The sequence below is a fragment of the Malurus melanocephalus genome, unplaced genomic scaffold (genome assembly GCF_030028575.1).
Source record: "Malurus melanocephalus ecotype Western Australia unplaced genomic scaffold, MMel_1.1 scaffold_29, whole genome shotgun sequence".
NCBI lineage: Eukaryota > Metazoa > Chordata > Aves > Passeriformes > Maluridae > Malurus > Malurus melanocephalus.
The window spans coordinates 1,949,178-1,975,924 of record NW_026623261.1 but is presented as its reverse complement, the minus strand read 5'-3'; the positions used below and the strand labels follow the sequence as shown (position 1 = coordinate 1,975,924).

Here is a 26,747-nt window from a genome sequence, read left to right as displayed (position 1 = left end):
ATATGGATGTCTCAACATGGAGGGATGAATTTTCACTGAACAGAAATATTCAGATGTGTTTGTTTATCAAAAATTCAGAGCTCTCTTGTACCATCAAAATATTTTCCCCCATACAATCTGCACAAATTTCAAATATGATTTTTTTTTTCCTACTGCTCCTCAAAAGAGAAGCATTGATTATCAACTGTTTCTTCTAACAGAGTTACATTTTAAATGCTAGGCATTCATTTGGTGGGGTGTGAGGAGTCTGTGGCTTTGTTAGATCTGCAGCATAAAGAACCAATTTTTCTTATCCTAATCCTATGGCTGTCTGGAAAAGGTGACACATAGTTACACATAATGATAAGAAAAGCTACTGCTGCCAAAGGCACTAAGATACCAAAACCAGATGATTAAACTGTTCCCRAGCTTTCCCAGAAGACAAGAGGAGGCAAAGGTCCAAAGTTTGGGTTTTTTCATGGAAGTTATAATTCTGCAAAACCTTCAGAGCAAAGCCCACATACAGACACATATACAGTTTTGCTTTAATAACCCATTCCTACTATTTACAGAAAATAACAGAGTGATGTGTATTTTAAAACCTTTCACTTTAGTTTTTTCTTTGTATAAGCTTCACTCGTGGTTCTTTTTCCATTGCAAGTGAACAGAAGCAGTTTGCCTTGTTTAACAATAAATAGGATTATTTCTCACACTCTACACAGCTCTAATGGCTAAATAATTTTTATGTGAATAGCAGGCAYCTCAACACTGTTGACCCCTGCACAATCAGAACTCTGTTCTAACAATGACAAGTTGGGCTACAGAACTACAGAGAGAGAACAGAGCAAGAGGCTGTTCCATCTTCAGGATTTCCCATACACTTGGATTGGATGGAATTAATGAAAATATGTAACCAAATATGTGCTCTGACCCTAATGAGGTCAGAAAATGTAAAGTGGAGACAATTGCACAAAAACAGAAGAGGGAAAATTAAAATTTCTCCAGTTTTTAACATTGTTTTTGACATCACTAATGCCTTCAGCCTGCACTGAGCAATGCACACCTGAGCTGCACCCAGAACCTGCTGAATGCAGCTGGTGGAGAATTTGTCCCTGGCTTTTCAGCCCCATCCTTGCTCTGAGCTCTGATCTGGGTATCTGCACAGGTCAGCCTACTCTCACCTCCCCTCTGTCCAGTGAGACATGCCTGCCTCAGCTTCCTGAGGGAATCCAGCAGAGTCCTGGYTGGGGCATTTCAGCTGTGGGAGCAGCAATGTGGAGTTCAGTGCTAATCCTGAACCTACAAGATTCTCCACAGTTCAGTTAACACGGAGGTCAGCAGAAAGCAGTGCCCAGTTCCATCTCATGCAAGCTGGTAGCCCCTGTGTTTTAGGCTCCCTTTCAAGTCTGAGGCAAGGAAAAAGGACATGCTACTCTTTAGCGATGAGAGGAAATTGTGGAAAAGTGCCAAATATAATGTGGTTATCAAAAGCATAATTCACTCTGAAATACCTAGGAAGAGTGAAGATCTGTAGAAAGTTTTAGGTCAAAATTGCATAAAACTCTCRCTAAAGTTTAAACTTTCTGGAAATTTGGGTCAAGCCGAATGTCTGTAATACAGACACAAAACAGGTGAGTATCTCTTACTTTCTACCGTTGTTGAAGGTTTGCACTGCTCTTTTCTGACAAGCCACAGTGCAGTGATTTTCAGTGCCCCTGTAGTCTCTTCAATTCATCAGGAACAGAAGCTTGCCAGGGAAGACGCTCAGGGAACCCTGAACAAGACAGAACTGCTCTCAAACACCCAGCAGCATTTCAAACAAAAGCTTTCTAGCAGCTCTTCACAGCCATCTTCAAATGCTTATACAAAAAGGAAATCTCCAGAAAATTGAAGAGTCCACTGAGAAATAAAGAAAGATTTTATGCTAAGCACCTTCTAGACAGCTGATATAAAAAAAATATTATGATGCACTAGTTGAAATAAATGCAATTTTTATCAGGCTTCTCTTTTATAATGTGCCTAGACTCATCTATATTTATGATTAATGGTTTTACTATGTCTGCTAAAAAAAACCCAAAAGCTTTGGGGCAGTTTTCAGCTCAAGAAAGGAAAAAAAAAATAATTTGACAGCTACACAGGCTAAGAAATTATCTTTTTGGTTTGCTTCTAGATTTCATAATTGCCCACTAGGTATTATTGTGGACATGTCAGTTTGACATCATTGTCTCTTTTAAGTAATTATTTTATTGAACAAAAATAAAGCTACTTGGCCATATTAATGAAATATCCTTTCCARATAGCTCATAGATATTTAATTCTGTAGAAGAAGGACAGCAAGGCCACACTGTCTACCCTCCCTATCAGGAATCTGTCCTTATGCTGACAATTTCTCTACTTGCTCCTTTTATGATGAAAGATAGTTAAATTTGTAGGAATGACAGGGTTCTCATAATGTTAAATGTAAGCACAAATAAAAGCATACCTCAACAGAGTAGTTTCCAAGGAACACAGCTTGAGTTTTAAATTAAACTCCTGCAATGATGTTCACTCACTGATGTGGCACTGCTGAAGGCAGTGAAATCATGCTTGAAAGGGTTTTTGCAGGGGGCAGCTTCAGAACCCCCAAGACACCAACTTAAATCTACAGATATTGAGAGAAAGGTCTCTGCCTCACCTTTCCTGCTAAATAATGAGTATGATTCTTCTAAGAATCAATACAGTGGAAACTTTCTAGACARTAATTCTCCAATTCTTCAGTTGCTCATAATGTGTGTGTGTATGTATATATATATAGTAAATATCTCAAAAAATCCATTTTAAAGAAACACAGTCCCTTAAATGCACAACATTACAAAGGTTTTTTATGTGCAGACCACTGTGAGCTTAAGAAATATGATTAATTTGCACATGGCTGGACATGTAACACCATGACTTTGCAGCATGGCATTCCCAGGSCCAGAATTACATCCATTTATTTCTGCCATATTGTTGGTTGAACCAGCCCAATGGTTGAACCATTTTGCTTAGATCTTAAAACCTGACTGTTTATAGAAACCTGCAAAAACTTAATAATCAAAATAAATGCACAAGCCTCAGCTGTTTTGGAAGATACTGAAACATTTTTSCATAGGAAAATACAATGGGACTGTGCTTTTWAAGTCTAAGGTCCATTTCCTTAGACCAAGTAGAGTTATAGAATAATATATTCATTCAATGAAGCCAAGTCTATCTATTGTTTCCATAACCCTGACCTCATTAATCCTCATCTCAAGCCTTTTCCTCATCACCTTATCCCAATCAGATCTTATCCACTTTTAGTTTTTGTTTCCTCCTTGCTGTTACTCTTTTGTTTCAAGTGCCCATCTTAACAAAGTTAATTTGTAGAAATTATCTATATATATTTTGCTTTAAAAGAGGGATATGTGGGGCCTTGACCATCATTACAGCTTTTTATATGATAGCTTTTTTCCCAAATCTGGTGCTATTTGAAGTGTATAAAAACATTCATCTCCATAAAAGCAGTGAGAAAAAATAGCAAGACAGGATTTTGATCAATACTGATTCTGATTAAGTTTGATCACAGCACTTGACATTTTGAGCAAGGCTGGAAGTACACTCACAGAAACTCAGGATCCGCCAAGAGTCTCTAGCAGGATAACGGGACATTGTTGACTTAGGTGGGGAATAGTCTATCTACTTTTTTGTTTGCCTTGTATGGCTATAGTAAGACTATAAAATGCATTAACTTCGTTTTGTAATTAATTTTATTACCAAAGCTTCAGTGGTGTTGTTTCATTGGTGACTTATTTTAGGCTTTTCCTGTCTTCTTTTTTCTCTTGGCAGGAGGAAATATTGTTTTATCAGCACATTTATAGATTAAAACAAAAAAAAAACACAAATAAAATTATTAAATGTTTGAGATCATTGTTGATCAAATTAGAGTCATCCAATGCCATCCAAGTACACGGAAGGAGCTGGTGCAGGCATGGGTAATGTGTCACTTTTAGAAAGAGCAGTACTCATTTATATATACATACTCTCATATGGAAATATCAGGGAAAGTTGTAGAGAGCATATTTTTTCGAGCTGAAGAAAATGAGGCTCATAAAAACGTGCATTCACTAATCATTATATGTATAAATTAGCAGGGATGTTGTTAATCGTTCCTTCTCCTCTAGAGGCCCATACTACAGCATTAAAATGTGAATGGGACAGATGTAGACACCTAATCTTGATGGGTCTGGGATCCAGAAATTATATTCTGCTCATTCCACCTATTTCTTTTTATCACTGCATGGTTTATAAAAAACAAAGCTCAGATAATTAAAAAATTACATACAGATGCAAAACAACAAGATTTTTCAAGMTAACTTTCCTAGTTTTAAACTGATTTTCTGAGACAGTCAGTCTTATTCCCTTCTTTATCTCTGAGGACTCATTTCCTTCCTTTTCATGTAAGACAAAAATCTTTTGGAGATACTGAGTCAGGAAGACTCTGCTCTCTGTAATTCTCATGCTGCACTGGACACTGCTGTGTTTGAGGACTCCCCAGAAATATATTAAGTGATGTGATTGACCTCAATCATTTGCTTTGGTTTGATTTCTTCTCTCATATTCTTCTCCAGGGTAAGGAGTATATTCAATGTTTTGTTAGGATTTGTTGGGGGTTTTTTRAGGTTTTYTTGTATACAATGATACATTAAGGYGTGTTTTTCTTAGGAAAGGTTAAAGTAGTGCATCTTGCACTTGCAGTAGTACAAAGGTGACAAATCTTGTGACACCCCTCCACTCAYGTGTGAATTCATTAACAGTTTTAGTTGACTAAAGTCCCCAAGAAATCTCTGCAATGTGCATAGATGAGCTGTACCCTTCCTATGGGAAGTCCTAGTCCACATGGGGGGGGAACATTTTCCTGATCTCTATCCCAGGGATCTCTGCAGTCACCCTGTGCTCAGGTCCTTGAGCATCATAAAAGTGAAAACTGCCACTTTTGGTTCTGAGCCTCAGCTCACAGTGTGTGCCCACTGCTGCTGATGCAATTAGAAGATAAATCTTGAATAGCTGTCACTGTATCAGAACTGATAAATTGCTTGGTCAAAGAAAAAAAAGAGAAGGAAGAAAAAAAATAATGTGAGATTCAAATAAAAACAAAATGATTATGTTTACCAAGCAAAGGGTTGGATTGATGTGGGTGAAGGGGAGGTTTCTTTTATGAACTCTGATTATCTCATGAGAAAAAAAAAAAAAACCTGACATTTGTACTTAGATCAGAAAAATTTGAGCTTTAAGGCATTCTTTTAATCAAAAAGTTCATCTGATGAAATGCTGTAGGATTTGCTTACATATCAAAGGAGCTCCCTAGAGATTTATGCGATATAACTGAATACAATTAAAAGATCAGTTGTAAACACCATTTGATACAGTTTGTTTGCTGTGCTTTGGAAGATAAGTTCAGTTAATAACACATGAACTTGTGGTGRTTTAGAAGRCAGTAAAGTGTTGAACTCTAGTGCRAGAAAAGKATTRCCATAGGAGCCTCCTAGAGATGCAACTATTCAGCTATCTTGGATCTGATGGTCTGTAAAAAGAGAACAGAGAAACTATTAAGCCAAGGTTCATATCCAAGAATGGAATCATTTACGRACAACCTTTCTGGGCCTAATTCGTTGCTGAATTAAACCCCAAGTAATGTCATTGAAGTCAATGGGGTTATGCAGGGCATAAGTCAGTGGAGGAAATTAGCTCTCTGTCTTGAAGCCAAGGAACAAAAGGGAAGAGTGATCCAATAAAGGAGAGAGGAAATGCTGATATTAGCTGAATGCCACTTCTTGGTACAGCGCGTTCTTTTTGTCCAGCAGTGAATATTTCATCCTTCCCAGGTGCAAAATCTTCCCAGCAGCACTATAAGGCAGATTTATAATAAATGACAAAATTAATGGTATAGCTCMATTGAAATGGGCTCCCAACAGGAATTTAAGCAGCTAGCAGACAATCCCTATGCTGGCTTCAGTGTGATCTCCAAGTCTTGATTTCTTCAGGAAAGCCTTGAGGCTGACCTTTTTTTTTTCCCTCTTACCATCTCTTACCCATATAGATGTTAGAAGATAGCATTTGTGGGTGTGGGTAGCTTTCTACATAAAAAAAAACTGACAGAAATTCCAGGAATATCTGTGCAAGAGCTGGAATCAACCAGGCATAGTCACTGTCTCAGATATGAAGGCACTAGGAAATAGAATGGATTTGTTTGCATTTAATKTAGAAATGGGTAATGTTAAGGGCTCTAAGAACCCACAGTATTGCAGTGATTGCACATGTGCCTTGGATTAATGAAAAAATAATCCATTTTCACTAACCAGCATTCATAATACAGGGTCTCTCGTGTTTCACTTTTTCTACTTCCCAACCCACTGATTACTCAAACTGAAGTTATGATCATCATCTCCCTCAGCAGGAGATTATGAGTTTTGCACCATTCACAGAGAGCTCAGTCCTGGCTGAAGCCTCTAGGCATTTTTGCTATCTGTATAAAGAACAAATTCCCAAAGCATACAGGTCGGTTTGCAGCTCATGAAAATATCTTTGTGAGGTGACCTGTGCAGAATAACACATTTCAGCAGCATGGCTCACTTTTCACCGCACAGAGATCAAACAACTGGAATTCTTTTGACTCCCTACCATGCAAACTTCAGCAATGAGTTAAAAGATGAAAAATGTTTTATTGTGATTAAGTAGAGAAAACTCTCCAGACCTAATGGTAAGGGAAGTTGTGTAAAGCAGGCAACACGTGACCTGTGTTGCTGCTCCAGTATTTGTTCTTTTAGTTCTGGTGTAACTTCTTAGCAATAACAAAACTTGTTGGAGGGACCAGCAGCTGACTCCCATGATGCTTGGCCCATTGCATGCATCATATTGGCCTTTTTTTTTTTCCTTCTTTTTTTTCAGGTGGTACTTTGGTACTTTAATAACCACTACAGATTTTAATTTTCTTTAAATCCCACTGCTTCTGTTTACAATTCAATTCTGGGCATGCTCTGCAGAGAGGATTGAAGGGAACAAGATACAAATTTGCCAGCTGCTGTGTGAGATGCTGATGTAAACACATCCAAAGTGATGTGTCTTGATGTTTGGGGACTATTGCAGATATAGGAACAAGTTCCATTAATCCACAGCCCTAATTTCAACTGATAAAATATCATTACAAAGCTGGTTTACAAGTGCACTGAATTTGTCCTTGGTTTAGTTGTCAAGGTTCTCATTTTTAAAGAAGTTCTGCTAGAGGGTCAGGTTTCATCAGWCAGCAAATCTGATTTTGACAGAAATATATACATTTTCAGTGGCTAAAAGCTCATCCATTCAAATATCCATTCACTTTTCCATTTTTTCAATAATTAAAAAGAAGTCAACTAGGTTTTGGAAAAATTTTGATCAGTTTTTTTAAGTTTTATTGAAAGATGTGTTTTTCAAGAAAGATGCAAAATTCCYCTGACTATTTCTAATTAAAATTACAGAACTGTTGTGGAGAATTATCTTTACCACAACAAAGAAAGTCTGTTGAATTTTGTTATTTCTGTTTCTGTAGTTGYTTTTCTAAAGCCATCCCTTATTTCTCTGTTGTACCCATCTTACATCTAACACTATTTTTCTTTGTTTCAGCTGGCAGGCTTCATCTACGCCTGTTATGTTGTGAAGTGTATTACTGAAGAAGAGGACAGCTGTAAGTACTAAAGCTTCATTACATACAAAATGAATTMTTTTCTTTTTTTTCTAAATCACCTCTCCGCTATGCTGTCTCTTCCTGACTTCAACATAGATGCCTTATTATACCGTAGCCAGATCATGTTTTCTGTCCCTCCTTCTTGRTCTAGAATTTGGAAATGTCTGAGATACAAAAGAGTCATGAAATACTGGTTAACAATTGCATACACCTTGTTTTCTGGAAAGATCCTTGAAATTCTTTATCTCACAGCTTAGCTTAAAAAAAAAAAAAAAAAAAAAAAAAAAAAAAAAAAAAAAAAAAAAAAAAAAAAAAAAAAAAAAAGGAAAAGTCCCAATTAGTAAATAGGAACTTTTTTTTTACCTTCTCCAGACTGTTATTAACTATCTTGTTATCTCAGTAATTGGTTACTTCTGAGGTTATAGCTCTTTTGTGTTGGCATGTGTGTTGTAAAAGCATTTCTGKCAAAAAAATAGCTTTAGACCATGTCAGGACCTTCATTTATGAGAGGTGAAACACTGAACTTCCTCTTTGTTTCTGCTGCTCCCAGGGCACAATTACATGGAGTGAAATGATTTCATATAGATGTATGTTTTTGTTTCTTCTGATTATTTATATCAATAGAAGCTCATTGAGCAGAATTTGCTCTTATTGCATGTTATAGCCATTTCATTTTTTCTCTACTCTAACCTTGATTTTTTTTTTTTTAAAAAGGGCCACTGCAGCATTTGAGTATATCTTGGGATTCATACTAAAGCACTTTAGAAACAAGTATCAGAACTGCATGTAACTTTGATAAAATATACATGAATCCTAGCGAGAGCTCTGCAAGAGGAAGCAAAAGGGTTTTTATTTGATTGAGAGCACTGCTAGAGCTGGCGGGGGTTCCTTTGTGTGTTCCCCTGCGTGGAAAATAGCTACAACCCTRTAATCTATTGGCAATACAGTGTCACTGTGAGCCATCAAGGGGAGATTTAATGCTGAAATCAAACCACCACACTTCGGAGGTCGTTTCAACTACGCTCATTTCAGTTGTCTTTGYGTTTCTGTGGAAGTGAGCAAAGTAAAAAGTAGAAAGGGTTTGGGAAAGCTGTGTGGGGCAGGGGGATGTCACAAATAGGCTTGTCTGTTTGGGGAAGTGCCCAGACATATGTACTTTCTCCTGCTTTCCTGTWAAGCGCATTCACTATCCACACGGCTGGAGAAGAGTTATTCCTTGTCCCCCAAAATGAAATCCTGTTTAATACTGTTCTGCCTTCTCTTCTAAGGGCTTAAATCTTTTTTTCACTCTTCTGTAGTGCTCTAGGGCATGATATAAGTAAAAAGCAAGGAAGGGCCTTGGGACTTGGCTCACCAATGAAGCGCAGAAGTCAGAGCACGTTTGAGAGATTTCTCCCATGGTCCATAAAGCAGCATTCCTGGCAGCAAAGTGTCACAGCCAATATGGTATTGTTTTCTTCTCACTGCAGCAGGAGCTCCCTGTTGTTCAGAAAGCACAGACTGTCATACTTTGAACATTTTCTTGCCATCACCTTGACTACTTTGTCACTACTGTTGTCATTTAGATTTCGTTGTTACCTTGTTCTTACACCCCATTCAGGTCTCCTCATCCAGTCAAAGGGTGTCTCACCCATCTGCAAGCACCTTTCCGAGGTGCCAGGGTGAATCCCCACCCAGTGCAAGGAAGCCAGCACAAGCTCACRTGCTGCAGCGTCCTTCTGGTGAGGTTTGGAAGCTTGGCTGGCAAAAAGGAAAAAAGGGAACTTCTGTGGCTGAGTTGTGCCAACAGTGTAATAATGCTCAGATTGGATTTGGCCCCTCAAGGTATCATAAAATTCAAGCAGCGTTAGTTTCTACTGAGAGACCTCATGATGCAGCAAGTAAGGCTGGTTCTAATTCTCTCTCTGCTCAGACATCCACTCTGACACATACCAAGTGCTCACTGTGACAGCCAGGGYCTGCAGTCTGCACAAATACCCCCTGCTCAGGTTTAATTTAAAATTCTTTCATTTCTCTTAATACATTTTCTTGCCTTTTCCATCCATTTTGACAACAAGTCCATCTGTCGYGTTCTTCTGAGAAGTGTACCCCTTATGGATGTCATGTTATTTAGTATTTGTACTCCGGAGAAAGATGCCTAAAATTGACTTTATATAATCACGGACGGGGTCATCTCATGCAGGCCAAGTAAATGCTAAGGAGAAAGGAAAAGTGAAATATGTGACAGACTCATTGCCAGAGCTCCCTGCATAGAGTCTTTGATCTGAGACAGCTCCAGATCTTCTGGCTGTGTTTCTTTCCATAGTCTCTTCTTCCACTTTTCCAGTCCCTCACCCCTCCCTATTGCTATGGAGCAAACTCAGTGACACAGAGGGATGAAGGTGCCTCCCTACTCACCGTGTACTCCCTCCTTTAAAGCTGCTGAGCATCTAGCATTGGAGRAAAAAGGTTACTGTGCTAGTCCCCAGCTCCTGCCTAGCATCCACACCTGATAAGGAGTGAGGCTGGGCTTGTGCTTCCGTGAGATTTGGCAGCTGGTGTTCCCCCCGTGTGCTAGCAATGTGCCAACTGTGAAAGCTCCTCTGGTAAAAACAGTCAYCAGAAGGCAACAAGCACGCTGCCCTGCCTTCCCAGCTGCAAAATGCTCTGTGAAGAACAACAGAGGGCATTGTCATCTTCTTACCCACCTTCATATTCACGGACATCACAGGGGAAATCTAGATCTCTGGCTTTCAGATGGGATGCCTTACAGACAAATAGAAAGAACCATAAAGATAAATATGTTGGGTCACACCAAAGTGTCATTCAGCCACAAGTCCTTTCTGATGAGAGGGAACCAGCAGAAAAAAAAGTCTTTTACTTCTCACAATAGACACAGTGAACACCCATGCACTCAATTCCATTTTTTCTGCTTCACAAATGGGCCGTGGGAACAGCAGCAGCCCAAAAAAGGAGCAAAAGAGGCAGAAATAGTGAACCTGGCAGGACTGAATAGCAAGGAATAAGACTAGAGAAAAAGCCATGCAACATCCAAGAGCCAAACATGGGCACATTCCAGATTTTAACCAGGGGAAGGTATTGACACTGCTCTGGGGTATAGAAGGTGTCCTGTTGGCACAGAGCCTCTACTGTAGGAACACAGTGGAGTTGCTCTTAAGCTGCTTCAGCTGAATTAGCTTTTCTCTCAAAGTAATTGTAACAAGCTGAAAGAATTACTATTTCTCCATTCTTTATGCAGATTTTATTAAGAGAACAAATGAGCTAGGGTAGAATTAAGCAAACATTTCACTAAGATTAACCCGCTCCATCCAGCCTCACTCAAGGATTAGAAATGGAACAATACAGTGATCAAATCATGGTCATAACTAGGACTGAATCAGCAAGTCTGGAGGTTTTAATTACTCACACATSAAATAAATCCAGCCACAGGCCCTCTAAATCAAAGCTCAAGTCTGTGCTACCTTTCATGAGAACAATCTGCTTTGGTTTAATTCTGCACCAAGGATTACAGAAGAAGTTGTTTTCCCTCTTGATGCAGTCCCACAAGTTTCTAAYGCCGGGTGCACCAGTCAAGCTGCAGCACCATGTCCAAGGGGCAGACAAGAGAGGCTTTTCCATGGCTGCTCCTCTCAGTGGAGGTTTTCCACTGCCAAAGGTTCCTTCTGCATCATTTTCCATGTGKCTGCAAAGGGAGGAACCCTGAGGGTGCCTCAGGTCTTTGGGAAAGGCAAGGGAGGATGGGTGCCCAGCAGCAGAGCTGCCRACTCCACTCTTTCCCCTTCACTACTGCCACTGGAGTTCTTATGCCATTGCCATTCTTACCTCATTAGCATTATTAGCTGCAATAAATAAAACATGAAAATGTCACCAGTGACCATTACTTGGAGGCATTCTATGGCTGTGAACTTACTGGAACTCTTCATTTTTTTTCCAAAATCATATTAAGCCTGCATTTTTCAAAGGCTGCACATAATTTTTAGTAACATCGAAATGCTCMTTTAATGTGTATTTCCTCATTAACAATTTGGCTCCCTGCTAAAAGCTGCTAAAGCCTTACTAAAAGAAAATTCAATGTGCTTTTGAAAACTTTATTAACTGATAGAGATTTTATGGAAAACACTGGAATGTAAGCAACCAAGCAGTATCCTCCCAGAGCTTTTTGTGAGTAAGCAATTAAGAAACCTGGGTTACTGAAACAGGAATTCTGCATTCACCTTGCAGGTTCTGTTGAGGGTGAGGAGACTGGCTGGATGAATCTCAGCCAAAAGAAAATCTCCAACTTAGTCTGTGTCCCACAGTAAAATGCTAACCTAGAAGGCTCCCTTGCAGACCCAGAGAGGAAGCAGAAATARCATTTACTTACTCTAACACAAGGCAATCAGAGAATAGAAATGGCCCTTCTGACTGTTCCCTGTGTACCGTAAGGCACAACCTTTGCACCATCTGATGCTAGCAGGAACTTGCACATACACTTTCTTCTTTTCTCCTGGCATTGTTTCCAGTTAACCTGCAAAGAAAAGGAAATTGCAATGGTGTCAAGTATATTTTTGCTGTATATTCTCTGGAATATAGCTATTGGGGATGTCTGGCACAGAAGTAAAGCTCTATATAACCCTTTAAAATTATTTCACTCCTCCTCCTCCAATAAAAATTTGAATTCAAGATCCCATTTGAATTACCGAAAATATTCGGGAAGACATTAATACCCTAGATAGGTAATATATTCTGGGGAGGAATACAGTATTACGTGTAGCTATGTGCCAATAAACTTGGTGCCAAACAATAATCCACTCTGGGATGCTAGGCCTGACCTGGGAAGTGCAAAGGTGATGACAAAGATTTTCTTTTAAAAGAAAATATTAAATTCACTGTATGCGAGAGATGTGAAATTTTGACATTCATATGGGATAGGTAGAAAAAAAAATTCTTTTTATCTCTGTTACAGGCAGCCTTCCACTTTTGGGCAGGTTATTTAACCTCTCCATATTTCCGTTTCCCATATTTAAAATGGGAAATAATKACAGGGGCAAACTCACAGGCGTGTTGCTTCGTAACTTTGAGCTTCTGGGATGAAAGGCACTATTGAAGTGCAGAATATGCTCAGGTATCGCTTTATTTCTGTGCCAAATGCTTTCCACAATCTGSTTAGCAAGACATTACAGAGAAATAATACCTCCGCTTCCATTCCCACTTTAAAAGAAACTCTAAAACAAAGAAAATAGAAACTAGTAGCAAAAATTCTACTATTAATTCTGTTTCTTTGTTTCCCATCCTAAGTTTGTGGTTTCCAGAAATTCCTGARGTAATTTGCTGTTCATAAACTTCCTTAGCCACAAGAGGTCTTGCTGTATTTAGCTTCCCACCATGGTCTTTTCTTCCTGGAAGTGTTCARCCAAGGAGGGTTTTATAAAACATCCTCCTGAGAAAAGGATATCCGATACCTCAGCAGTGCACTTTGTTTATTTTGCACCTACCATTTGCGCAGCGTGTCCTTCTCTGGAAAAACCTTTCTTTGAGAAAGAAAAAAATCTTTCTCTGGAAAACACCAGTGATTCCACCTTCCCCATTTCCATGCTGTCACAGGTGCCATCTGTGTCCCACTCCTACAGCCACATGCAAGCTTAAACTAACAATCAACAATGAAGATTTCCACCACAGTCTGTGGAGGCGGGGAAGGGGGCTCCAAAGAGCAATCTGCCCTACCCGTGGTAGGCACCTTTCTCACAACAGGGTGAATTGCTGATCTATATATTTAAAATATTTAAAACAGTTGTTCTCCAAACTGTTGAACAGGCCATTGTGAATGGGAATGCAATGGATACATTACAAATTTGAAGCTTCAGCTTGTTTGTGCTCAGCTGCACTCTTCGATTTACAGCCTGCAGCTCAATTCGAAGCCTTTTCCATTTACTTGTTTCATTTAGTCTGGTGACTGCTACATGCACTAAGTAAACCAGAGGGAGGAAAATGGGATGCCTTTGGCTGTCAGGATGCTGATAGAAGTGTGGAGGGAGAGAAGCTTTGAAATCCCATGGTGCTACTTCATGTAAGGAGAGCTGCCTTGGAGAACCACAGTGCCACCAGGAACATCCAGGAAATTCCCTGAGACGCCTGTACAACATCAATCTTTTGCAAATATCAATAGCTGGATGCTGTGTTATTATTTCCAGTCATGTCCTGTCTCAGAAGGGGCCCCTCACAGAGCAGAAGGCTGGTGCTGATTGTCTCCCTCTCCTCAGCACAGAGCACAGGCAATCTCCATCCCTCAAGGTGTGCTCGCTGCTTCCACGGCACAGGCTGAAAAAGCTGAAAATGTCTGAGCTGCAGAGCACGAGGCTGAAGCACAGGGGAAAAASTTTATGGCAGGAAGATATGACAGGTGAAACCGTCTGCATTTGAGATGTAAATGGATCTGAGCAGTGCAAGGTGTCACAGGGCTTGGCAGACATTGCACAGCCTGCTCTGCGATCATTTGGCACAGCACTGCAGAGAGAAACAAACTTAAAAGCTCTGAGGAGGTGCAGTTTGTTTAAATAATAGCAAGTAATTAGTCTGAAGACAAAATCAGCGATGGCATTTTATAATTACAATTAATTTAAAGGTTAATTTCCTTTGGTGCTAAAATCTTATTTAAAACATTTACCAGGAAGGAAAATTAGGATGTTACTATCTAGAAGCATAGAATGCTTCTGGGAATCCATGCCTATTATCACTAGAAAATTAGGTTAGACTCAAAGTGGGAATTTCAATTCATTTTAGTGTATAATAGATGGTGGTCAGGGCCTTGAGTCAGAAGGGTTGCTTAGGGTAGACTGTATGATTTGCATTTTCTTTGTTTGTGGGATTAATTGCAAATGTTTCCAACAAAAGGGCTGGGTTTATACATGAACAAGCTTGACATGAAAAGAAAATTGGTTATGGATTGCTGCCTTCGTAACTAATGAAGTTGATGTTCAAGGAGTCCCTTGGAGACAGGGTTGTGGTGTGAGACAAATATATAAATAAAATCACACAAGGAAAAATGGTGGCATTGCTGGCTTCATCTGTGATAATTTCTTTTCTCCCTCRCTTGTCTTCCCTGGCACTCCCCTTGCATCCATCACCACCTCCTGTGGGGATTGTCAACCCCAAGTTTAAAAAAATTTCTAAATAACATAATGTAAAACTTGAAGGAAGTAACATTTCCTTTCCAACAGCTCATGACAATGCAATACTGCTTGATAAAATCAGTGCATTATAGCATCCAGGCAGATATACTTACCTTGCATAGTTTTTGTTTTTACTATGCTCCACACAATTTTTATCTTTTCAAGAATGACATTGTAAAAATTTTGGAAAAGATCTGCACATGTCAAAAGGGAACGAACCACTAACACCTTTTTGGTTTTTTTTTTTGAAGAAAGGTACATTTCATACAAAAAAAAAAGAAGCGAAAATATTACTTGTCACTAATTATTTGTTTCAGGAGAGGGACACAAAGGCATTCAGMCCATGAAACAATGACCCCTCAAGCCAGTAGCAGAAATGAGGTAGTAAATGGTGATGGTTCTGACAACAAAAGCTACAGGTCATTTGAAGAGATGCTCAGGCTGTTGCTRTAGCTGAATAGGGAATGGTCTTCCTGGACATGAATATATATTTACATTGAAAAATAGACAAAGCTCRTATTCAAAATCAGGAAAAATTGGCAAAATCTGAAACTCWCCCCAAGCTGAAAATTACATGAAARATACTTTCAGGCATGTTTTGTTCTGGTGCTGGTGCAAGACTCCATTTCAACATCAGTCATTTCCTGCCAGTTTGCCCTGGATGTGGAGGGCCGGCTTTGAAAGGAGGCCTCCAATGGGGAGCATCTCCTCCATCATTCCCTGAGGGAAAGGAGAGGCAGCTTGGATYCCACAGAGGAACAGTCTTCAGGTGGGGCTGCTGACCCCCTTCCCCACCCTGGTGTCCCACCTTTCTGAGAGTTTCAGCCTAAATGAGAGTGGAGCATGGCAGGTCCTCACCATCCAAGCTCACTCCAGGGTGACAGATAGCGGAGTCTTGGAGAGGAATGGTGATGAGCTGCTGCGGGTAGACCAGACTAATTAATTATTTCCAGTGGCCCTGAGAAGGACACCTGCCCACAGCCTTAGTGTCCTTCCTGCTGAGACAGTCAGTGGGAGCTCCTYGCAGTTTCCTACATGCCATGAATATGGCTTTGTGCTAAATTATTTTTATCAGCATGACTCCTGTTAAAGTTTTCCTTATTACTTTTCCTTTCAAATATCTAGATAGGTCTTCATTAGAATTGGATTGTTAACTTTCATAGATTTGGGCCTTAATTCTCCACTTTGTTGCACCTACTAATGACTCTTTTTCTAATTTATTAGTGTGGCAGTCACACTTGGAGGCCACTGCCCCAGGAATTTTCTTTTTCCTCCTTTTTTTCCTTTTTCTTCTCTTTATTGCTTGCCCCTAGCAGTGATCTGGCTAARAACAAATTTTCCTAATGACTCATTTGATAACTTCTACAATAATTCATTCTACCACACATTTAATTCTTAGAGTGATTTGTCAGTCAAAAACTACATTGAACAGCTATATTGTTTTTCTCAGAACTTTGTGATGAAAATTTGARAGCAAATGGCTATTATCCAGCAATCCTCAGGACTGTCCAGTTGTATATAACTTGTTATAATAACAAGAAGCATAGTCAGAGAAGAAAGTGAAGGACAAGGCCCTGKGAAGCAAAAAATTACTGAATAGTTTTGATTATTATACAAGTAAACAGCATGAAAATAGTGGCAGTGGTTCRTAATCTGAGCTGACAAACTCCATCAAAATTTGTGTAAGGGTTTCYCTTTGCAGCTTTGGTGGCCATTGTAGAGCTCAGAAATGCTGTGAGGTTACAGTTTAAAAATCTGAGGTTTTATATTCACCTTGCAAATGGGTGAGCTGAGAGCACTCACAGGCCCTTCATTACTGGCTGTTTGGCAGAAGTGCTGCTCACTGCACCGCAAGAACTGGACTTTGTGTTCAAGTCCTTATGCCATTTCTGAATTCTCKTGTGACAGCAGGAAGGGCACAGCCTCTTGTGCTGGCAGATGTCTCCTTCCCCGACTTTCCCCGGTGTTTGGCTCTGTTGTGGTTTGAGAGCCTAAATCACTGTGTACTCAGCACAAAGACCAATAATGTTTGATTATCACTGTAAACAAACTTTATGGAGATCACATTCAAGCAAACCTCCTCCTGTGTGCTATATAAGGGACAGCCACCAGGCCATGCTCGCAGCATAAAAAGGCAGCAGCACTGRATTGTTTGGAAGTGTCTTCACCAAACAGAGAGGTGGCTAGCAGGATACTGGCAAAGCTGCAAGAGCGAAGGTGCCCCCATATGTTCTTTTATATTTTTGCCCCATATATCATTTCCAAGCTCTTTAAAACCAAACCTAATTTTACTCCCCTCCATTTTTTTTTCCTCAGTTTGGCCAGTTTTTAGCTACCGCTGTTTGTGCACAGCTCCCTCTTGCCTCACATACTCATTCTGCACCAGCAGTGCTTTCAGTGCTGTTATCAGCTGTAGTTTGCTTGCCATCTCTCCTTCCTTCCAGCTACACCTGCAGTGAAGTGCCTTTCTGTGGCAGTGAAGCTTGATTGCAGTATTTCCAAAGCCTGAGTGCAGGGAGCCAAGTCTTTGTCCTCTGGAGAGAGTGTATATGTGTTTAGGACCTCACAGGTCAGATGGAGCATATAAACAGCATGTGTTGTCCGTCTGCTGCACCACACAGGAAATATGTCCAGCCATGACATGGACATGCAAGGAGCATCCATGTGCATGTGCACAAACACTTCCCTGGTCATTAGCTCCTTTCTTTAAAAATATCATCTTTGTCATGGGTAACTCTAATTTTTCATACCATTTTAGTGCCTTAGATTCATGAATATACTTAAGGACTACCATAATTCCAAGCACTGTGTACCAGCCATGTTTCTTGAAGCTTGCAATCTTCATGTTAGACAACAGGCATCTGATGGGTGCAGGCAAAAGTGAGTGCAAAGAAACTGTGAGCAAATATTATTCACTGAAGTAGACAGAAATGTAAGGGCATGGGCAACCTAATTAGTGTCAAGGGAGCAAAGAGGAATTACAGTGAAAAAAACAAGAGAATTGTTTGTAATGACATTCTCACAAGGAAAGACAAATGTTTGGAAATTTGACAATTATAGAGGTCAAGCTGGTGGCACAGGGGCAGAATTGGCTTTTAGCCCTGGAAGAAGAAGAGATTGATGTTGAGTCTCTACAAAAGGCTTTAAATGTAAAAAAWTAATTTATGCTTGATGTAATATAGAAGGTTAAACCAGTAGAACGGTGTGGGGAAGAGTAACCTAGACAAAAATATAAGTCCTGCAAGTTAACTCCACATTTGGTGAGTTCAAAAATAAAAAAGGAGAAATTGTCATGTTTGCCACTGGGAGCCCTGGGTAAACGTTGCAGCTGTGTCAACAGGTAGAACAGTCTTCTTCACTAAGCAAAAATAATCTCCTGAAATTAAATCCTGCACAGCCTACACCAAAGTTGACATCAAACTTGTATCCTCAAGTGATAGACAGATTTGAGGACACAAGCTCACTCTGAGAGACAGCAGAGAAGGTTAGGGAGGAGCAGCTAAGGCTTCTGGTTTTATCCATGCAGAACTGGAACTGATGTTTAATTATCCATGGGTAAATATCACAGAGAGAAGCTGAGATTTAAATTTGTATAGGAGGAGCAGAGTGAGCACAAGCCAGGTAATCTGTGACACCTCAGGGAGATGACAAGAGCAGAATCTGTGTTTGTGTGTGCAATTACCCAGATTGGGAGGGGGAGAAAAATAAAATGCAGAGGTTCCTTCTCATTGGAGTCCAGGAGCATGGTGGAGAGAGAACCACCAAAAGAGGTGATGAATGATGACAGGAGGAAGGTGAGCACCAGCAGAAGAGAAAAAGGAGCCAAGCAAGGCAAAAGTTTAAGGGAAAAGAGAGCAGCAAATAAGCAAAAGATGGCTGGATGACCACAGAGTGGATTGTATGGGCCTAAATTTGAACAGGAAGAGGTGATCTGACTGAGGTTCCAGCTGCATGCAAAGGRCAGATGGAAAAAAATTTTCTAAAGCAGAGAAAAGTAGCTCCAGAAACTGCTTGAAATTATCAAGGGGGGTTCGGGAGAGAAGAGTGGTTCAAGTAGGAATAAGAACTGAGTAAATTTTTTAATAAAAAGAATTTACAAGTTTTTTATTGGGAAGAAAATGTAAAAAAAAAAATAGATCAACACTCTATCACTGGGACAAGAAGAAGTTTTATGGAACAAAATTCTTATTGTATTAAGAGAARGGAAATGAATGGCAAAAGAAGTAAAAAAGACTGTCAAGCTAAAGAAAGGAGTGCTAGTTTATCAGTTTGTTTTCCCAAGAAATGGGACAGTTGATGTGCAGAGAAATGACTGAAGATGGGAGCRGGGAAGGAGATGAGGCGATGTTGGGGGCCTCTGGGATAGAACTAATAAAACTGGAGAAGACAAATTACTTCATATGGGAAACAAAAAAAGAAAGAGGAAACAGGATAGAAGCCACCCTTAATACAGAATCACTACCAAAGACATTTTCACTTTTGAAGAAGGATCCATGGGCAGGAAATGGATGTGATGGTGAAAACAGGGTTGAATGCTGGCATTGGATTCACCACAGTGAGGGAAAGATCCTCAGGCCAAGGTTAGGGATGAGACAATCAGCAAAACAATCAGTAGTGAACAAAGAGGGTTTGAAAGCAATTGGAATGTCATGCAAACTGCAAGTCCCAGGCTGGCCAAGTTGGGTATTTTCCAACCTTTCCCTTTCCTTTTGTTTGCAGGTAAAGCCATTCATGCCACTCCCCATTCCTAAACTCTGTATCTTTTTATATCTAGTCTGCATCGATTCGTGCATGCCTACTAAAATGCAAGGAAATTCACAGTGTCAGTCACATTTATATAAACATTTGGCCTACGTGATTCTTTGGGGTGGATCCTAAGCTAATGTAAATTAGCATTCCTTCACAGAAGTCACTGGTGTTACCAGCATATGTATTAGAGGACCTGAATCTTTGTGCTTCTGTGTTTATATGTTACAGAGGAAAATTTCTGTAAGTAGAATAGAGTCTTGTCTTCTGGTTTCTCTTAAGAATCTTTCCTTTTGCTTTCTACAGTAAGATGTTGCTTTTATTCCATACTCAGTCCTTTCTCTTTGTCCATCTGTTGATTTGAACAGCTTTAATTTTTCTCACCCTGAACTTTCTAAAATGAAATTTCTTCCCTATCAAATCCATGCTAATGGGGTCYTTTTTGTGCATTGCATTTTAATGGTCCTTCTACATACCACAGACTTCCAGAAATAAAAAGTGAGAAACCTATTTGTGCCTCTCATCCTGTCATCCTGATGTACATCGGAAACAGTGGGGACTCTGACCATCAGCAGAGGCTGAAACTTCACATCCCTGTGGGTGTTGATTGATAGAAAATATGTCCCTTATTTTGAGCCATATGTCCTATCTGTGTTACACTTGTAACAACAGAGGAGGAAGTGCTCCAGGCACCAGAGCAGAGGTTCCCCTGCAGCCCCTGGAGGATCCCATTCCAGAGCAAGTGGATGCCCAAAAGAAGCTGTGTCCCTGTGGGAAGCCTGTGCTGGAGCAGGCTMMTGTAAGGATCTGTGGACCTGTGGAGAGAAGAATCCTGCTGGAGCAGGYTTGCTGGCAGGATTTGTGACACCACAGGAGACCCCCACCAGAGCAGGACTGCACCCCAAGGAAGGGACCCAATGGAGMAGTWCATGWAGAATKGTARCCCRTGGGAAGGAYTCACATTGGARAAGTTTATGGAGGACTGTCCCCTATAGGAGGAACCCCACGCTGGAGCAGAGGAAACACGTGAGGGGTCCTCTCACTGAGGAGGAAGGAACAGCAGAGAGACATGTGATGARCTGACCACAACCCCCATTCCTCATTCCTTTACACCACTGGGGTGGAGGAGGCAGAGAATCAGGAGTTAGGYTAAGCCTGGGAAGAAGGTTTATTATTTGGGTCTATTTCTCATTATACTGCTCTTCTTTGGTAAAAATTCAAGGCTATTTTGCCTGTGATGGTAATTGCTGAGTGATCTCTCCCTGTCTCTRTCTTGACCCATGAAACTTTTGTCATACTTCTCTCTCCTGTTTGGCTGAGSAGGGGAGCAACAAAGTGGCTTTGGTGGAGAACTGATGTTCATCCAGGGTCAACCCACCACCAAAGGAATGGGATTCTCTTTGTATATTCACGTGTGCTTTTCCTAAAGTGACACATGACATGACCCACTYGTGAAAACAGTGACATGTAAGAGAAATGTATAATAGAATAGTCAAAAAAAAGTGTTTGATGTATGAGGCTAAGATGGAAGGCTCTGTGCAGATTCAGCTAATGAGCCTTGTTTTATTCATCTGATGTTATGGCTGCCAGGAATATATCAGTTGCACGACACTTTTGGTGACCTTTCAGGCACAGCCAGGATAAAAAGCCTGCAGAAAGGGCAGCCTGCTGCATGCTTTAAGAAACTAGCTCAGAGTCCACAGGGAGCTTTTAGCACAGTCTGGACACCACAGGGTTTGCAGCGCTGAGAAACAGCTGCCATGAGGAAGAAACCCTGCTGCAAAGAAATTGATGGAATCTTTTTGTATTGGTGTTCACTTTCTATTACCTCCCTTTACCTACCTTGCAAAGCTTGTTGCTGCCTGTAAGAAGCCATTGTATGTCCACAGCGAGGTCATGGCAGTGCTCTCTGCCCTGCCATCATTTGGTTACACAYATGGGAACTTCTGTAGTGAGCCAAATGCAGAAATGTCTCCACAATCTTCCCTGGTTTGTCCCTTGACAATCTGGTTTGTTAACACTCTGTGCTGCTCTGTGCAGCAGGGCAAAACCACAGTGCCTGAAGAGATATTCAGCACACATCTTCCCTCATGCCCACACAGACTCATTCTGCTCAAAGAAAGCTTTGTTGTAACGCTTTGGTTTAGCTTTCTGAAAACATCCCTGAAGACCTTTAGCCCCAYATCTGCAAAGCAGAGTGTCTATGCCTGCAGCCTACTGATAATGGTTTACAGGTTGCTCGAAGGGTCTGAGGAAGTGCAGAAGAAATGCAAAGGTGGACAAATGTCTTTAAGCAATATCTGTCAAGTGACATGKGTTGACAACAGTGAGACACTCGATCCAATGCAGTTATTTTCTGACTTGTGTTGTCAGGGATCAAGGGTGACAAAAAGAAAAGAAAATTGGGAAAGCAAACAACAAACCATACCTGCAGCAAACACACTTTGCAGTTTTTGTGTTTGAATGGCGGGGAGAGAAGGGTCCTCCTAGCCTAGCACTTAACTAAACAATATCCTTATTCTGTGCTGTATGCCTGTAAATTTAGTACGCTTCCAAAGACATGATCACATTTTGATCAAAGCATTCTGATTGTTACAGACAGTGGTTAAGTACAAAGCAACAAATGGCATTTATCTTGATCTTAATAAGATTTTGACACTATAAAAGATTTGTAAGAAGGACAGGGAAGTGCGGTCCAGATTCAACCAGCATAGGTTGAATACAGAATTGTTTAAAACTCTATTTGAAATRTAGTTATAAAGCAGATGGGATGACATTTCAGATGGGATCCCACTGGGACCTCAGCTAGGGAAWTAATTCTCTTCATTATTTTTGTTAACAACAATGAGGATAGAGGAGAGAACATTTGTAAAAATTTAAGATTAAACCAGAMTGGGAAGGGTATGAGCACTTGTGAAGATAGGATTAGAAGTCAAAATAATCTTGAGAAGTGTCTTGAAATCAAGAAGGTGAAATTCAGTACAGACAAGTGYGAAAGAACTCCTGTGGGGAAGAATCAATCATCTCCAGATAAAATATGGACTGCTTGGCTAGGCTACAGTYAGTGCCAAAACATGAAGATCTGATTATTGAGCATTTGTATGATGCTCTTGAGAAAAGAAATTGGAAACCACACCCAAGCAGCACAATACAAGRACAACCTCAAAAACAAGAGAAAGAAACACAACCAAAGAAACACAACCAAATATACAAAAAAAACCAAAACCTGAGTTATTTCAGGTAACGCACAGAAGATTATATGGCAGTTGCCCCAGTTAGTCCCTATTTATGCACCCCACTGTAAGAAAGTCATAAGTAAATTGAGGAAGTATCTTCAGGCTTTGAAATGTAGAGTCCTGGAAAACATGAGCAGTCAGAAAAATTTGAAATAACTAGATTTGCTTAAACCTGAAAACTATGGATGGCATGAAAAACTTCTTTTAAAGGCTTAAAAGCAGTCATAAGAGAAAAAAAAGAGGCTCATTTTTCTTCATATCCATAGGGAGAAAAGGCCAAAATGTAGATAAGTAGTTAATTTGCAGGAAATTACATTTAAATTAGACATTAGGAAATTAGGCACAGGGAAAAGCAACACAGAGAGGCAATAGAACCTCCTTCATTWGAGATGTCAGGGATTAATTTAGTAACACATCTTTCTGGGGTAGGTGAGTACATAATGCTGCCACAGGGCACAGAGTTGGCTAAATTAGATCTGCAGGGGCCATTCTTGCCAGCAAAGAAGGACTTAATGACAGATTCAACATGTGTGGGTCTGTGATGGAGACATACTACACCCAGCCAGTCTAGTGTTTTGGGAGATCTTTGCTTATAAAGTAAATGGAAGATGGAGGAGTACATGAATCTGATTTTTTGTCACATGTCTGGAATGTTTATAACTGCATTGCTAAGTGTGACTAAGTGTGGCACATATTGAGGGGTACCTTAATATTAACATTACCTCATAAATGCAAATGTTAAGGAGTCCAACTACTGTGGATGTTTTCAAACCATGTAAATTTACTTTTTTTATACTTCATGACTGTTACTGTATTTTAGATACACAAGAAGCTGTTGTCTATCAAATAACCAGAGCCAGTCTGTCAGTAGCAGTGCCCAGATGTGTGAAAAATGCACTTCTATACCTGAACTCTTCAGCCCTTTTCTACCAAAGTAAAATCAAATTCACATCTGTGATGTAAGAGACAATATTTCAGGGATGAGAACTCCCTTAAATAACCCCTATAAAGCAATAGTTGAGTCTCCTGGAACAAAAGAAGCAAAGGGCACCCTTTTACCTGTGCAAAGAAAGTGATGTAGCAGAGAAATRGGGGTCCTAGGCTCAGATGAGATTGAATTTCCCTGGAAATTGTTTAAAACAARCATGAGAAGACCATCGGGACCTGGCAATTGTGTAAATTAATAAAAAAGTCCCACCCTACAACCTTCCTGCAGACCTTCAGTGCGTTGAGAGAAATACAGGCTTCCTTACATGTGTGAAGTTTCATCTCTGAAGCTCAGATAARTTGTTCCAACTCTCTGTTCATGCATTTCAACCCAAATGTGAAAGCAGGGAATCAGAGAAACTTCTGTCTCTCACACAGAGTCGGATCAATGCACTCGCTCCTTCACATCCTCTACTGAGCCACAGTATGACAGCAAGCCAGACACAGTAATCACAGTCAGGAGCAATGCMTTCATGCCAATAAATAAACGGTTTTCAGCACTTATAATGTCTGAACAGCATGTTGCTTTGTATTTGTGAGGTGGTCTACTTGAAAAAGAGAGATGTGTGGCTATTCTGGTGGGCAGATGACTGTTGCAAATCCTTTATTGTTTTCATGCGGCTTTAAAATTTAATTTATTTTAGAAGTAAAGAAAAAAAAAAGTGGGACTTTGCCTTAGCTTACTTTTTTACCCTTTTTCTGTATCTTCCCAATTAGCTGGTCTAATTTTAACAGATTATTARGGTACCTGTCAAAAATAATCTGTGTGCTGGGTGGTTCTTGAATGATAGTGCCTATCAGTTCTGAAGAGATGCTGCTAATGAAAGCAATTTTCCCCCTTTCAGTTGATTTCATAGGTGGATTTGACTCTTACGGCTATCAAGGTCCACAGAAGACATCTCATTTACAGCTACAGCCCATGTATATGTAAGTACCTAACTTCTAGGATATTCAGCTGAGTGGCAGCCTGATATTAAAGGATTATTAAGCTGAAAGATGGCATGATTTAAAAAATTCGGGATAGGCAGAAGCCTTTTTTGATGGACTGAATTCAAGCTACGCTTAAGCACCAATATTACTCTTGTGTTGAATTATAATGATTTCTTAGGGCAGRATATCATGTGTCAGAGCTGTTCAAACAGCACCCAGCTCTCACCTGACTTTTTCCTATTTTCATTCAGGCAGGTTCCACTCAAGARAGAATGAGATTTCGGTGTAGAAAGAAACTAGTCAGATATGACAAGCTTTGGTTCCAAAAAAAAAGTGAATTTTTATTAAGTTTTATCAAAAGTTCAGTAACTTGTTAATTTAGTGGATGCATTTAGTGTTTGTCTTACCAAAGCATCTGTTCACCAAGGCACCTCTGTACCYCATTTCCAGTTTCCACGTTTTAAAAAGACAAAACAAATGTAACAACATATGGCTTTTTAAAGTTGTTTGAATAGAAGACAGTATTTTACCTAACCAGTGAATGACAACTCCATCTTAGAGTGCAGCATGACATATTTGGGAATTAAATGGGTAGTCAGATCTCAGCTCATACACACAGCTGGAGTATATTCACACTAGAGATGACACACAAGCACAGACCAGGCCAGGAATAATCATCTCTGAGTATTTCTTGTACTGATGCCAATTGAAATTCAGAACAGTCCTGACTGCCCAGGTAAATCTTACCTCACTGCTGCAGCCTTTTGGAATGTTTTTATTATTTGCCATCAATGGCCTACACACTAAAAGCACAGCAACAAACAGCTCATAAAATGGTATCATTTATTTTTTTTTCCTTTATTTCTCTTCTGAGCATCTCTTTTGAGGAAAAAAACTAAATTCAAGTAAACAATAGCCATCCCAGCACAATTCCATTCACCTTCGAATGCAATTCCATTTCTTCTGATTAGTGGAAGCAAGTCTGCTACTGGATCAGTGTACTTTTGCATGAAACTTGCATTTACTCCTTTATCAGTGGTACAATCTGTTCTGCAGTAGTGTTTAGAATTGGGCCCTTCAGGAGCTTTGCTAGGAGCTTTTTAATAATCTCAAATTACAACAGTGCATATCTCCAATGCTGTCTTAACTTCAGCTTCCCATCTGTCTGTGTTCAAGTAAAGATTCTCCACCTGCACTTTTGGCACAGTGCTGTGCATTTAGAAAATGTTATTTCCTTCGTAGTATTATACGAGGTATGCAGGTACTTAGAACAATTCTAATCCTATCTCTTTCTCAGCACACCATACCTTGCCATCAACATATGGAGCCCTCCAGCTATTATACCATTTTCTTTATGTTCTCAATGTTTCTTCCAGAACAGCAGATTGCATTTACAGTGCATCTCCAAACTGACTGGAAAGAAAGCTAGACCTGTGAAAAAAACAGAAGGCAATATTTTTAAGATTGTAGCTGACATGAAGAGATAGATGATTAATCCATGTAAATTGTGTTCTGTGTTACTTCAATGCTGCATTCTCACTGGAGTATAGGTGATTTCGCTGKCTTAACTGAGAGACAGAAATCAGAATATGAGCTGACATTTTGTCCAATCAACCAACAAAAGTATTGCCATGTCCCAGCCACAGTAAAACAAAGACACTTCATGTTTCCCTCTGACTGTATAGCATTTGAYAGGGCTCTCTAGAATTGCTGCAATCTGTCCCTAAGAGGCTTTTACAGCATTTAGTAATACCTTTCTGTTATTTACAGCTGAGGCACACCAGGAACACATGCATATGTATTCACACCGCAGTTGCTCAGTAAATGTAGGCAGTCCATTAGGTAGCAGAGTGACAAATTTGAATGTCAAGTTAATCAAGTCAAGGTTTGAGCTGCTCRTAGCACTATTTACAGCAATATTATCTATTAGAAATCAAAACATGCTGATATGATAACAGCAGGCCATACCTGATGTTTTAAAGCTTTATTTGTTGGGAGGAAACATTT

At 40.0% G+C, this 26,747-nt stretch overlaps 1 protein-coding gene across 3 annotated transcripts in view; it reads left to right on the top strand.

The window, feature by feature from the left end:
• Positions 1-26,747, top strand: part of NKAIN2 (sodium/potassium transporting ATPase interacting 2) — a 520,019-nt gene that overhangs the window by 485,026 nt on the left and 8,246 nt on the right. For 2 of the 3 annotated variants that reach the window (XR_008965180.1, XM_057363618.1), the window contains exons 5-6: positions 7,633-7,693; positions 24,656-24,737. Coding sequence is in view for 2 of the 3 variants with exons in the window: in XM_057363618.1 (XP_057219601.1) it covers positions 7,633-7,693; positions 24,656-24,737 (143 nt within the window). In the remaining variant the exon portion in view is untranslated. Of the gene's footprint in view, positions 1-7,632; positions 7,694-24,655; positions 24,742-26,747 lie in introns of those variants that run through there. The other variant, XM_057363619.1, reaches the window with a different exon arrangement.